Consider the following 14,981-nt stretch of genomic DNA (forward strand, 5'->3'; position numbering starts at 1 on the left):
TTTGGCCAGTTGCTGTGTGGATAGCTTTTTCTATATCCCCTGCATTCATCGGATTAAAAAGTCGAAGGTGTGCGATTCCATGTGAGAGTACTTTGCAAGAATGAATTTTGTTGGATAGGAGAGTGGTGGCATTTATTTGCCGAAAGAAAGTGCGTTTGTTACAAAGATCTTTTGGGAGATCCTTGATTAGATATTCGGACAGTGTAGGATCGTTTATGGCGTTAATGACATTTTGGTTTCTGGCTTGGGTTTTGGGGCGTGGATTGGCTGCGGCATTGGCGTAAGACATTTGTCTTAGTTGTCTTCTTTGGAAGACGAAATCGTTGGGTTCAGGATTGTTTGAAGTGCTGATGGATGCTTGTTGTTGAGAAGAGGGTTGCTGTTGAGAGGGTTGTTGTATTCTCTGACGAGACACGAATGTTTTATTCTCTAATCATCAATAAATGGGTAGATTCAGGATTTTAAAACTAATACAAAATTATTGGTTAAATATTTTATTAACTAGTATGTATAATAAAATAGTCATTTTTCGTGATCAGAATCTCGGCACATATGATTTCGTCTGGTCGAATTTTTTCGACTAACCATATAAAAATGTGTGCGTGCGGCAGGTCTCGCTTTTGCCATTCTATAGGATACATCCAACATCAAGTTTCCCCAAAAAGGCGTTGTTTTCTTTAAACTTTAATCCAAATTTTTGATCCAACCTATATTTGGATGTAGGAAAATGAAATAATTTCACTCTACTATTTCTCCACATAAGTACAAAATCAATAACGACACAAGAACCGTGATAAGGAATTTTTTAAAAATAAACTTATAATGCACCTTCGTAAGACCATCTCCAATGGTCATATCAACACTAGAAATATCACCATGTCAACCCTCCCAGCGGATAGAGGAACAGTAAGCGTGGATTAGGCCCGGCGCAAATTGAACCTAAGCGAGACACAACCTGCACCGGAGGACTGCGTAGACTGTTCTGCGCATCCTACTATCAGTTCATGCGTTTGCAGGTCTAGCTTGGGAAGGTTTGTCATTGGCGTACAGTTTTCTTGTGTCGTGGGACGCGTGACTCAATTCTCAGTTGTGTTTTTGTTTGCGAGATGGACGTTGAAAAGCTGATAGAAATCATTCGAAATTATCCCATCGTATATGATACCAGCCACGACCATTATATGAGGACGAAATTAAAAGACGAGGTATGGGAGAAAATAGGAAACGAACTGAATACGAATGGTAAATACAATTTACTGTGATAAATAAAAATAGTACATATAATCAAAACCCAACACCGCTTTGTCATTAAAATTCTGCTAACTTTATTAGGTACTCGTAGACAAAATAAACGGCGATACCAGATATGCCTTTACAAGAACACATTATTAGAAAAAAGGTTACTTAAAACGAATAGGCCTGGATCCCGCGTAACAAAAAAAAGTTGATTAATAGCAAGCTGAAAATTTGTTAATAGCGTAACGGTATCTGATCGGACAAACTTTAATGTATAGAAACACTGGAACAGGGGAAGTTTTAATTGTGGAACAGGTCAACTGTGGAACAAGATTTGAAACGTCAGACTACAAAAACCTCCCATGTATTTTATGGGACAGAACTTCCAATTGATTTCTTACCCTTTCATTAAACTCTCATGCAAAAATTAGACTGCTATTTATCACCTGTCATAATTCCTGTCATTTGACATGTTCTACGTGTCGGACTTATTAAAATGCACAGTTGGTGATAAATACCAGTCTGATTTTCGCATGAGAGTTTAATGAAAGGGTAACAAATCAATTGGAAGTTCTGTCCGACAAAATACACGGGACGTTTTCGTAGTATGACGTTCCAAATTTTTAACCTGTTCCACAATTAAAACTTCTGTGTTCCAGTGTTCCCATACATCAAAGTTTGTCTGACGAGACACCGTTAAGCTATTAGGTAACAAATGTTCAGCTTGCTATTAATCAACTTTTTTTTGGTACGCGGGATCCAGGCCTAGAAATACAATGTCACAAATGATGGCGTAATCCCCTTTATATAGGTATAAAAATTTTGTATTATTCATTTCTTAAATTTACACAACATTATCATTGAGAAATGATTCATTATTTAAAAACCGTTAAGGATATCTATGAATATCGCATTACCCTCAAATAAAATTTGTCATCATAATATTAGGTACAGTGGAACCCCGTTAACTCGGATTAATTGGGACCGCGGCCGATCCGGGTTATCGAAAATCCGGGTTAGCCGGAGAAAATGGTAAAAATTAATAAAATATGGTATGCTTACAGATAAACTCCGTTATAATTGTCACACAGACACTGGTAAACCACGTTCGCATTCCACACAAAACCACACATACAAAGCGTCGTCAAATGTCTCATTCTTAGCTTTATTAGCTTTGCACCGATTGTCCAAACTGTCTTTTGTTATCATTTTGAAAAAAAATTCTTCGATTTTAGTTCTATTTTTCTTCCAATCCTATACTGTAGATGTACCGACACCATAATTTAATGCTGCAAGATTCACCTTTATCAATTCTACTTAATGCTTCTAGTATCTTTTCCATTGTCACTACAACATTTTTACGTTTTGTTGCCCTTATAGACAAAAGACACGCAAACACAAAATCTGAATAAATTTACGAACGATTACAAAACCGAAGCGAACAATACGACTTTACTACACACAATACCGTCTCTGATGTTATGTTATTTAATAACAATGATAACTAAGACCATTGTTAAAAAAAGAATTTTAATAGTCTTTTCTAAACAATGCTAAGAAAGTTTCAAATAAATAAAGGATAATACAGGTGCCTGTTTTCGATAACACCACAATGAATGTGGTGTGCCATGAGTCATTTTTACTATGGTAAATGTAGTTCAATCCGGTTCCATTATCTCTCAAATATAATATTACATAGAGTTGGTACAAAACCTCGTGAACCTTGAAAATGCGTATGTATAACCGAAATAAAATGAAGCAAAAAACATACGACTATTTTATTTGCTGCGAATTGCGCGACAGGGTCCCATCTGCACCCTGATATTTTCAGTAATGTCGGATTCAATCGTTTCGTTCGTATATTGACGTCACCAAATGAATGAATTAGGTTCACGAGATTTTGTAACAGCAATACATTTTTATTGTTGAAATGTTTGTCTGATAAAAATCAGTCCGGGTTAGCCGGAGTTCCGGGTTATCGGGGGCCGACTTATCGGGGTTCCACTGTATCTACATTTTTGTTTATGCTTAAAAACAAAATATGTAGACGAGATATAAATATAATATGTAAGCAGTTTTGACTATAGAAAAATGCATTCATGCAAATAATGCGTTGTTGGTGTGGTAGTTGGTAGTAATTTATTACACAGTTAAAATCATAATTGGAGATATTACCAATATTTTAAATACCCGAATCCCGAATAAAGTACGTGCCTCCTAGTGGCGGGATACGGGCAACAATACATTGGCTTATAGGGCAGTCCTTATAGTAGGGATCCTGGCCCATACAGAAAAATGCAGGCGGGTGTGGGGTAATACTGCACTTTGGTTGCATTGGTGGTGTATTGGCTAAACGTACAGGGCAGGGTATGGTGCTGATAGAAAAGGCATTCAGGCATCAAATATCCAAACAAAATCTTTTCAGGCCATACTAATGACAAGACCTTCTCCAATGATATAAAAAACATACTGAAATGATGGTATCTCCTGAGGTAAAATGTGCCGGAAGTAAAATGAGCCTCCGTTCGGATCTCCGGGTGAGGACTATTTCAGGGGGAACACAATTGCAGGTTAGAAAAATCAGGATAGGGTCGTGGAATCTTGGTAGTCTTACAGGTAAGAGTCTGGAGTTAGTGGATGCGCTCAAACGAAGAAGAGTTCAAATTGCTTGTATTCAAGAAACTAGGTGGAAAGGACAAAGGGCGAAAGAACTAGGTGAAGGATACAAATTGTGGTATGTAGGTAGTAGTAACACTAGAAATAGAGTTGGTATAATTGCTGATAGTGAAATGAAAGATAACGTAGTAGAAGTTGTAAGAACGAGTGATAGAATGATGTCAGTGAAATTTGTAATTGATAAAGAGGTATTGAATGTTGTGTGTGTATGCTCCCCAAACAGGTCTGGGTGAGAATGAAAGAAGAGCTTTCTATGATATAAAGATATAAATTAGGAGACGTACTGAGTGATATTCCAGCAGAGGAGAAAGTTATAATAGGAGGTGGTTTCAATGCACATGTGGGCCAAACCAAGACAGGATATGAAACAATACATGGGGGATTAGGCTTTGGAACTAGAAATGAAGCTGGAGATGACATGCTTGAATTAGCAACAGCATTGGATATGGCGATTGTTAACACATTCTTTAAAAAGAGAGAAACTCAACTTATTACCTACAAAAGTGGACAACATCAATCCCAAATAGACTACTTCATGTTAAGGAAAGAAGACATACGTGAATGCAAGGACTACAAGGTAATAGTTAGTGAGACAGTAAGCCAACAACATAAGCTACTTGTTCTGGACATCGAAGTAAAAAAGCGAAACTAAACAAAAATATCGGAGAGGACCACAAAAAATCAAGTGGTGGCTGCTGAAAGATGAGAAAGAAGGTCTATTCAGGAGAAAAATAGTAGAAAAAATATGTTGGAACATGAAAGGAAGCCCTAATACAATTTGGAGAAAAATGGTCAGTAGTATTAAAGAGACTGCTATTGAAATACTTGGGAAAACGCCAGGAAAAAAGTTTGAGGATAAAGAGACTTGGTGGTGGTCAAAAGAAGTACAAGGAAAAATAAAAGAGAAGAGAAAATTATATAAAAAGTGGCAAGAAACCAGATCCGACACAGATCTTCAAAACTATATGGTGGCGAAAAATTAAGCGAAAGTAGCAGTAGCAAAAGCCAAAGCAGAAGCGTATTCAAACCTATACGATCAACTTGATACCAGCGAAGGCGAAACGAAGATATATAAAATAGCCAAACAGAGAGCAAAGAAAGCAAAAGATTTTAATCAGATTAGATGTATCCGAGATGAAAATAATAAAATACTAGTTCACGAAAGGGATGTCAAAAAGAGATGTAGAAAGTACTTGGACAGCTTATTAAATGAAGAATTTGACATGCAGCCTGTAGAGTCAACGGAGACAGTAGCAGCAATGGTCACCAAAATAACCAACGAGGAAGTGGCTCAAGCGCTTCAAAAAATAAAGAAAGGAAAAGCGGTAGGACCAGATGATATTCCTGGGGAAGTATGGAGAGCATTGGGAGAGACAGGAACAAGGTGGCTAGCAGGTCTATTTAATAGAATTATGGAAGTTGGACAAAAGCCAGACGCATGGAGAAGCAGTATACTGGTACCTGTTTACAAAAACAATGGAGATATACAACAATGTACAAACTACAGGGTTATAAAACTGCTTAGCCACACCATGAAAATATGGGAAAGAGTAATTGATAGACGGATACGTGAAGAGACCGAAATATCCGAGAATCAATTTGGCTTTATGCAGGGTAGATCAACAACAGATGCAATTTTCATTATAAGGCAGTTGATGGAAAAATACAGGAGTAAAGAAACAAATGCTCATATGGTATTCATTGATCTTGAGAAAGCATATGATAGAGTTCCTCGAGAGATTCTGTGGTGGTCACTCAATAAGAAAGGAGTCCCTGGTGAATATGTAAAGATTGTGAGGGATATGTATGAGGGAGTAACAACTAGTGTTAGGACAGACTGATAAATTTCATGTGAAAGTAGGATTGCACCAAGGCTCTGTGCTTAGTCCGTATTTATTCTCATTAGTTTTGGACCAGATAACAGCGAAACTACAGGGTAACATTCCATGGTGCTTAATGTATGCTGATGATGTCGTGTTAGTAGGAAATAGTGAAAGAGACTTAGAACAAAAACTGGAACAGTGGAGACAAGCTCTGGAGGAAAAAGGTTTAAAACTTAGTAGGACAAAAACAGAGTATTTGGAATGTTCATTTAAAGATGGAGCTACTACAAATAAAATGGTATCTTTGGATGGTGAAATGATTGTGAAAAGCAATAGTTTTAAGTACCTAGGATCGGTATTACTGAGTAATGGAGAAATAGATGGAGATGCATGCAGTAGAATTAGGGCTGATGGATGAAGTGGAAAGAAGCGAGTAGTGTGTTGTGTGACAGAAAAATTCCAATGAAGCTGAAGGAAAAATTCTATAAAACAGCCATAAGACCGGATATGATGTACGGAACTGAATGTTGGGCAGTGAAAAAGAAAGAGGAACAACGAATGCATGTGGCGGAAATGACAATGCTTAGATGGATGAGTGGAGTGACAAAGAAGGATAAAATTAGAAATGAGTATATTAGGGGAAGTCTAGGTGTGGCACCAATTGATGCCAAAATGAGAGAGCATAGGTTAAGATGGTTTGGTCATGTTCAACGGCGAGACTTTACATCACCCAATACGAAGAATAGCTGAAGTGCAGATCCCTGGAAGGAGTAGGAGAGGAAGACCAAAGAAGACAGGGGGGGAGACGATAAGGCAGGACATGTTGGTAAAGGGGATTAACATTGATATGACCCAAGATAGAATTGTGTGGAGAAATGCAATTAGGGAAGCCGACCCCGCATAGGGATAAGGCAAAGAGAATGATGATGATGACTAATATTTTAAATACATTGAAGATATAAAATTAAAAATTTAACAGAAGGGATTCTGATATTATTTTAAATATATATTGTGTGCAGAAATAAAATATTCAGTATAAGATATTTTTTTATGCGCCCTATTATGATCAAATTCGACGTTTTGGAACGAAAGTCATGCCGCTACGAGTACTAGGGAGATGTTAGGAATTTAAAACGTTACAAGTACGGAAATACGGATTTAAAGTTGCCTACTCAATTCAGTACAAGGATCAGATACATTAATATTTTGTAATCAGTATTTGTACTCAGTACCACTGAGAACCGGTATCAAAAGTAACCGTTAGACGTCCGCACTGATTTTGCCCGTCTCTATTCGTTACGGCGACAGACAACGGTCGGATTGGCTTGTGTTCAATATGCGGTGCGCTAGAAAAATAATTGCACGGGTCACCCGTCCCGCCGGCGCAGGTTGTGTCTCGCTTAGGTTCAATTTGCGCCGGGCCTTTGTTTCGTTAGTTTTCCTTCAGTGTGAACTCTCAAATGTGACCTCAAATTACCGGCTTGGCTAAACTCTTTAAAACAAATTTCACATTTGTGCTGTTTTTCTCCAATGTGCCATTTTAAATGAAGTCTTAAGCTACTTGATTCAGTAAAGTGCTTAAAACATATTTCACATTTATAGGGTTGTTCTCCAGTGTGCACCCTCATATGATTTTTCAAACCTCTTGTATAACTAAACTGCTGAAGACACATCTCACACTTGTAAGGTTTCTCCCCAGTATGCACTCTTAGATGCACTTTCAAAGAATTTTCTTGGCAATACTCCTTAAAACAAATTTCGCACTTGTAAGGTTTTTCCTCACTGTGCACTACCAAATGTGTTTTTAAATTACCTGCTGTAACAAACTGCTTAAAACAAATTTCACACGTGTAAGGTTTTTCTCCTGTATGTGTTCTCAAATGTTTTCTCAAATCCCCTATTTCAATAAACCCCTTCAAACAACATTCACACTTGTAGGGCTTATCTCCAGTGTGTTTTTTCAAATGCCTTTTCAAAGTGTGGGCCTCACTAAACTGTTTAAAACAAGTTTCACACTTGTACGGCGTTTCTCTAGTGTGCACCTTCATATTATGTGTTTTCAAACGATGTGCTTCACTAAACTGCTTGAAACAAATTTCACACTTGTAAGGTCTTACCCCAGAATGTAACAGCAAATGTCTTTTCAAACTAGAAGTTTTAGAAAAGTTCTTAAAACAAATTTCACAATTGTAAGATTTTTGCCTAGTCTGAACTGTTGTATTTTTATTTACGGTTTTTCCTTCAGTGTGTCGACTCGTAAAGTATTCTTCATGGGATGAATGTTCGAAAAATGTTTCCTCAATTTTCACTTTGTCCTCCTGAGGAATACCTAAAATACAAAACAACTATAAACATTTACTACAAGAAAAAAATGTATGCATAAAATATATTGCCAATAGTACGCCGCTTTCTTTTAAACAAGTCTTTGGCAGTCAGGAAATAGATACAGAGAAAGGAAATCACAGCTATCAATAATAACATATAATATGTATGTAATACACCATATTTAACATCAATCATCACATCACAATCACTGTTGCTACAGTGGAAGTTACCTGGACATTTTTAAGCTTATTACTCCATTCGATAGAGCAGTGGTTCTTAAACTTTTCAAAGCTGGGGAACACTTGACAAATTTTGAAAAAGTGGCGGAACACCATTGTGTTATTTTATAGGAAACACTAAATAAGGGGTGCAAATGTAAATACAATAGGAAAAATGAAAGAATACCCATGAACGAACATTTATAAAACACGCTGTATTTTCCTGTCACCGTGTCACAAAGAAAATTGTCCAGTGCAAGTACATGTAACAATAATTATTACATGTTACTTGCGCTGGCCAATTTTTTGTGTGACACGGTGACAGGAAAATACAGTGTGTTTTATATGTTCGTTCATGGGTATTCTTTCATTTTTACGACTGTGCAAATGTAAATAAAACACGTTCTTTAACTGCAAATACATGCAAAAACAAAATATAAGAATAAAAACATATTCTAAAAATAGAAATTAACAAAAAATATGTAGATTAATAAATACATTTTATTACATTTTATTTTACAATTAGATGTATAACTAACATAATAACATAAAAATTACACAAATTTAGTGCGACACTTGAGCCTGATGACTTTTGCAAATTTTAGCAATGTCCGGTATGCAATAGCACTATCCTCATTTCTTCATCAATATTTCCAAGTCTTTCACGTTTCTTCGTTTTTATGTTTGTGAAGGTTGAAAAACCTAATTCACACAAGTATGAAGTTGCAAACTGTAGTAATACCTTTAATGCTCTTGTATATATTATTTTCTTCAAAATATGATGTAATGCACTTAAAAATATTTTGACCCATTGTATGTTCAGTAAGTTCCTTACAACATAAAAACTGATTTACTATTTTGTTTTCAGAAATAAAACGAATGAATCTTATTAAGTAGGCTTTGCCACTAAAGTCAGTGGATTCGTCAACTTGCAATGTAAAATTTTCTCGTGTCATAATACCAAAAACTGTACTTTCAATATCGTCTGACATATTTTTAATTCTATTTCTTATTGTATCGTCGGAGTGGGGAAATTTCATAATTTCTTTTTTTGCATCCTCACCAAACATAATTTTTACCATTTCTGCACACGCTGGTAATACCAAAGATTCAGCAATAGTATGCGGTTTCAACCTTATAGCTATTAATTCAGCCATTTTATAAGAAGCTAATTGTGCTTTGTCAGAAATTTTAACAATTTTTTCAAAACTTCTTACCTGCTTTTCTTGCATGTTCAACAATCTTTGAAAATATGCTTTACTTTTAGAACTAAGATTGGCATGTTTCGTTGAAAAATGGCGTTTTAGTTTAGCCGGGACCATTGCCGAATTTGATAAATTTTCATCACCACACACAAGACAATTTGACATGGGACAATCTTCACCACCTTTCCATGTAAAGCCATAACTCAAATATTCTTCCGAATACTGGCGATTAACTTTTTTGGTTGGTTGGGAAATGGGAAGCTGTCCCTCCACAGAGGTACTGGTACCTGCTCCATAGTTTATATCTTGTGCATCGTCAGAATTACGTTTTCTTTTAATAAGGAATTTGTCCATTGCTGCAATGCGCAACAAATTTTATTTTAAAAGGTGATTATTACAAAAGTAAATTAACAATATTCATCGTTGTTGTTAGCTCTAAGTAACCTTATTTTTATTTGAACTTGCTGTTAAATCTTAAATAGACTAACCTAAATTACTTACCTATCAACTGGAACTTAAAACTCAATAAAAATAGTGCGTCGTTTTCGGCGAGAAACGGTTGCGTGCACGTGACAAATAGGGCGTATTCAAGCAAATCAAATGAGCAATCTTAAGCTTGGAGTTCGCACCACTACCGAAGACTGAGACCAGTAGTGTTTTCAGGTACACCAGAAAACAGGTAACCGGGTAACCGCGACAATAAATACACGCATAGCATACGCCGACGAGATTGTCAAGAGAATTTTTCATTCTTCCCGATCTCTTGGAAGCGACACAATTTCACGTAGGTCTGCGAGATTAACGTATATTTTTCGCGGAACACTTGCAACACATTCGCGGAACACCTGTGTTCCGCGAAACACCGGTTAAGAATCACTGCGATAGAGTAATAAATTTAGTCCAGGTATCGAAGGTTTTCACCTCGCAATTTTTACAGAATAGATCGATTTGCTTGAAAATTTGAGAGTAAGTAGGTATTGGATAAAAATTCACAAGGAAGAAGTATTCCTGTGGTTGGCTGTATACCATGTAATACAAAAAACAGTAAAATCCTGTATAAAAGGTATATTTAAAAACCCTCAAAAGGGCCACATCAAAATCGCATAACTAGTTTTCGACTGGTTTACCAATCATCATCAGTGCTTACGTGCAATGTACATGCTAACCACCAAGATAGTATATAACAAAAATACGTGGGTCAAAGCCCAGTAAAAGAAGTTCGTCAAGGAAACATTGGTTTAAAAAGCTACATTAAATATGGATGTTTAAAATATTTAGCTAATCTGCCCTAGGTAACATCTGAGCTGTGGATTTGACTTGTTTACATGTTGAGGCCGTCATACTTTCAACATGTAAACAAGTCAAATCCACAGCTCAGATGTTACCTAGGGCAGGTTAGCTAAATATTTTAAAAATGCATATTTCTGTGGCTTGGTTCTAAAAGGGCCAATGTCAAATTTTTGTTTTTTTCTTCAGTTTTCTTTTGAATTTAATATTGACAAAATGCAAAAAATTGACACTGGCCCTTTTAGCATTAAGCCACATTATGTGACTTGGTGATAAAATGGCCAATTTAAATTTTTTGCATTTTGTTTCGTCAATATTAAATTCAAAAGAAAGCTGTACAAAAAAACAAAAATTTGACATTGGCTCTTTTAGAACCAAGCCACAGATTTAATGTAGCGTTTTAAACCAATGTTTCCTTGACGGACTTCTTTTACTGGGCTTGTTGGATAGTCTAAGGATCAAAATCTGTATGATGCCGAAAGGCGCTTTTACCATGGGGGTAGTTGTCACCCTATCTCGGAGGTGAAAATTTTTGGATATTTTGATCGCAAAAATTCGTAAAAAAATTAATTCTAAGCAAAAAATGCTCTATACATTTTTTTGATGAAGTTTTCGATTAATTAGCTATCGAAAGTGTTAGTTTTATATCGAAAAAAATCAATGTTTTTAATCAGTTTTCTGCCAATAACTCAAAAATTATTAGTTCTATCAAAACAACTCTAATTAACAAAAATGTAGCTTTTGACAAAATAAACCAAACGACTTTTTAAAATTTTCTTTAAGACCAACAGTAACCGATCTATACTTTATTATAGGTTAGCTCTTCTTCGTCAAATGCTAAATTTTGAAGTTTCAAAGTCAAAAGACGGGAAAACTATGAATTTTTCGAGGATAACTTGTAGAAACTCATTTTAAAATATTTAAAGATTTATTTTTAAAAATAAAATAAAAGTGTCTAGCTCAAAAATTGAGTGTCTTATGATGAAAAGAAAGCCAGTCCCTATTTTTTTAGCGAGAAAGTGAGCAGAAACAACCCCTAATTACCATTCTAATTAAAATTAGTCGTTGGTCTTGTTTAGTCTTCTTTATTTATGTATTATTAATAGATTGTAGAAGTTTGACTGGCATAGAATGATTAGTTTAAAAAAGGAGTTAAAAGCGAATAATGAATTGTTGTAGTTTGGTAAAAAATTCCCTTTTCTTCAAAATAGAAAAATCAGCATCAGAGATACGAAAAAAAATTGTATCTTTTTTAATTCCCAAGAATTTGGTTTGCGAAAATTTTTTGTACGGCTAAAATTGAGTGAGATATTGACAATTAAAACTTGTACTAACATGCAAAAACTACCTTTACCGATCCTTTCAAAATCACTCTTTTTTAACACTGGGGGATCTAAAAGGACTTAATATTAATAGCCTTAAAGCTCTTGTAAAAACCTACAAAATACTTTGTTACAGAACTTTCCAAGGTAAAAAATAAAAAAAGTTACGGTTAAAAAACCATTATTTTTTTTGGAAAAATCGAGAAATTCAATTGTAAGCATAATACTGTAAGTTAGAAGTGTATTATTGGTAGTGATGTAACCAATAAAAAACGGTACCGTTTTTTAAAAAAAAAACCGTTTTTTATTGCAAAAAAAACGAAGCCTTCGTTTTTTTTGTTTTTTTTTTCGTTTTTTTTTTTATTTTGATTTTTTAAGTGGGTACAGTTTATTTAATGACAAAAACATATAATAAATATAATATTCTGTATAATTTTATAACAAAATAAGTATTATTTCGTTTCATAATTAATTTCGTATAAATCCTTTAAATAAGAAGACCATGGGTATAAACAAAATAAGAAGAGTTTATTCGTTAACTTGCAAAATCAAAGCAAAAATAAGTAATAAAAATTTATCAAATAAAAAAAAACAACGTCTTAATGATTGAAAAGGTTCAATTAATTAACCGAATCCCTTAAATGAACACTGATCCGTCCCGTCGCTATCTGCATTTTCTTCAGACTCTGAAGCTTCCTCTTCATCACTTTCAAAGACAGACTTCGACTGATCTGAATTGGATATTATCATTGGTTCCGGTTCAGATTCTAATGCAGGATTGACTGTGAAGCTAGGGCCAGCAATTGATTCTGAACTGGATGATTCACTTGGCTGTAGTTCAGCCATTAATTTTAAATTATGAGCCACATACACGATTTTGACGCTCGAGTATTGGTCAGCCTGTTTCTCTTGTTGGTGTGAATTCCCGAATATGAAGAAAAGGATCTTTCACATGCTGCTGATGTCGCTGGCAACTCTAGAAAACGAATCGCCAACTTGGAGAGTGCGGTATTTGAGCAAAGACCACTCCACCAGGCAATAGGGCTGATAGCTGCAATTGTGTCCTCATTCCATAGAAAAGCCTTTTTGAATAGTCCTTCTTTTGCAATAAAATTGACAACGACAACTGGCATCTTCTGTGCTACCTTGTATATGACTTCTGTCGCATCAGTCTACATTAAATAAAAAAATTAATATAAATATAAATAAAACCCACTATAACCTAAAAAAATTTACCATCTCATCTGAGCTAAGTTCGCAGCCACGATATTTTGGATCCAAAAGGTTAGCTACAAAATGAACACTATAAATAGCAAACTTCTTCCGATTTTCAAAAATTGCCCTTGTATCTGCTTCCTCTTTGGATAACAATGGACTTTTAGTGACATTTTCTAATGAGGTGTTAACCATTTTTTTAAATAAATGCAGACATTTTGAAATCGTTGGTGTGTCACCTTCTACAGAGGTAATTGTGTTAGCAATTGGTTCCAGAAGCATAATGTATCCTTGTACCCGGTCTAATGATCCCCATCTGGTAGGCACTGGGAGTTTAAGACTGCAACTTATTTTTAATTCGTTTTGTTTTTCCTTTACCCACGCAGATAATATGTGGCTTTGTCGGATGGCCTTTGTAAGGGCAACAGCCTCGGCAATAAACGATTTCAGACTTGTTAAATTTTTGAGATCGGTAAATATTAAATTAAGAGAATGAGCAAAGCATCCATAGGTAAAAATGTTATTATCAAAATCATTTTCAATCAAGGCCCAAGCAGCTTTCATGTTTGCTGCATTGTCTGTGACTATACCAAATACCTTTCGGAGACCGATTTCACGTATTACTGCACCAAGGGTTTTGCCATATATTCTGCAGTATGAGGTGCAGTGCCTGTGGGCATGATTTTAAAAAGGAATGGCTTTGGAGTTGTTACAACAAAGTTTAGGACAGCCTCGTTCCTAATATTGGACCATCCATCCACCATTAGTCCAACAGAATGTGCTCCAGCACATTAGTCCAACCTACTAGCATAATGTAGGTTTACTTATATTAAAGTCGGGCCGTTCTAAAATTACTGAAATATATACGACGGACGGTGTGGTACAACACTGTACCGCATCTGGTTGCTGTTCAAGGTCTTTCCTGTTAAACTTCGTCCGTAGTACGTTGTTCAGTGGTAATTTTACAGCGGCTCGCCTATATATTGTCAATGTTTTAATAAATATAATAACAGTAAATTAAATATTTTTTTAAAAATTCCAAAATTCCCCAAATTACATTAGTTTTAATGAACTAATACGGTTCCAACCGGAGTCGATGCCAAATTACATCATTTTGTACAACACTCCTTGGTAATGATGCAATGGCATCGAAACCGGTTGGAACCTTATTAGATTATTATTAAAACTAATGTAATTTGTGGATTTTCTAAAAAATATTTAATTTATTGTTATTACGCAGAATTTCACAGAGTAAGGGCCGAAACAATAAATTTTAATAAATATGGTAAAACTTAAATCTTACCAATGTTTTCCGAAACCATAGCCTTTACACGTAGGTACTCACTGTCTAATAGTGGGCCTGATACAAGGTGTCGGGTTGGTATCTGATAAGCAGGTCTGAGAAATTTAAACAACTTCTGCCACTGTATATTTTCTACTAAAGCCAGTGGTGCTTGACTTGAATAGATAGCCCGGCTAAGCAGTTCATCGGCTTTTACTTTTATTCAGGTGTCATTTTATCCATGAATGCGGACACCTCTTTAGATTGTGATTTCGGTTGTTCTGTAAATAAAATTCCCAAATTTATTAAATTTAAAAATAAGTCTGTAAAGTAAGGTTATCTTTAGGAATTTCTACTAAATAAAGAAGAGGGAAATTTGGAAATATTTTTAGAGC

At 35.3% G+C, this 14,981-nt stretch overlaps 2 protein-coding genes across 2 annotated transcripts in view; both read right to left on the reverse strand.

Annotated features, from left to right (window-relative positions):
* Positions 1 to 478: 478 nt before the first annotated feature.
* LOC126884254 (zinc finger protein 235-like) overlaps positions 479 to 14,981 on the reverse strand; it is a 36,278-nt gene continuing 21,775 nt past the window's right edge. Inside the window, exon 2 of the mRNA XM_050650187.1 lies at positions 479 to 8,061. Within this exon, the coding sequence (XP_050506144.1) occupies positions 7,139 to 8,061 (923 nt within the window). The 3' untranslated portion in view covers positions 479 to 7,138. The remainder of the gene's footprint in view (positions 8,062 to 14,981) is intronic.
* On the reverse strand, positions 12,691 to 13,921 carry LOC126884257 (uncharacterized). Its single transcript, XM_050650190.1, has 2 exons — positions 13,326 to 13,921; positions 12,691 to 13,261 (listed from the first exon to the last, which is right to left on the reverse strand). The coding sequence occupies exons 1-2, from the start codon at positions 13,866 to 13,868 to the stop codon at positions 12,941 to 12,943; spliced, it is 864 nt and encodes a 287-aa protein (XP_050506147.1). The 5' UTR covers positions 13,869 to 13,921; the 3' UTR covers positions 12,691 to 12,940.

Source organism: Diabrotica virgifera, chromosome 5 (genome assembly GCF_917563875.1).
Source record: "Diabrotica virgifera virgifera chromosome 5, PGI_DIABVI_V3a".
Classification (NCBI taxonomy): Eukaryota; Metazoa; Arthropoda; class Insecta; order Coleoptera; family Chrysomelidae; genus Diabrotica; species Diabrotica virgifera.

Coding starts and splice junctions, on each gene's coding strand:
- LOC126884257 (XM_050650190.1), bottom strand. CDS start 13,868: ATGAAAGCTGCTTGGGCCTTGATTGAAAATGATTTTGATAATAACATT. Junction 13,262..13,325: donor AACTTAGCTCAGATGAGATG/GTAAATTTTTTT, acceptor TATTTAATGTAG/ACTGATGCGACAGAAGTCAT.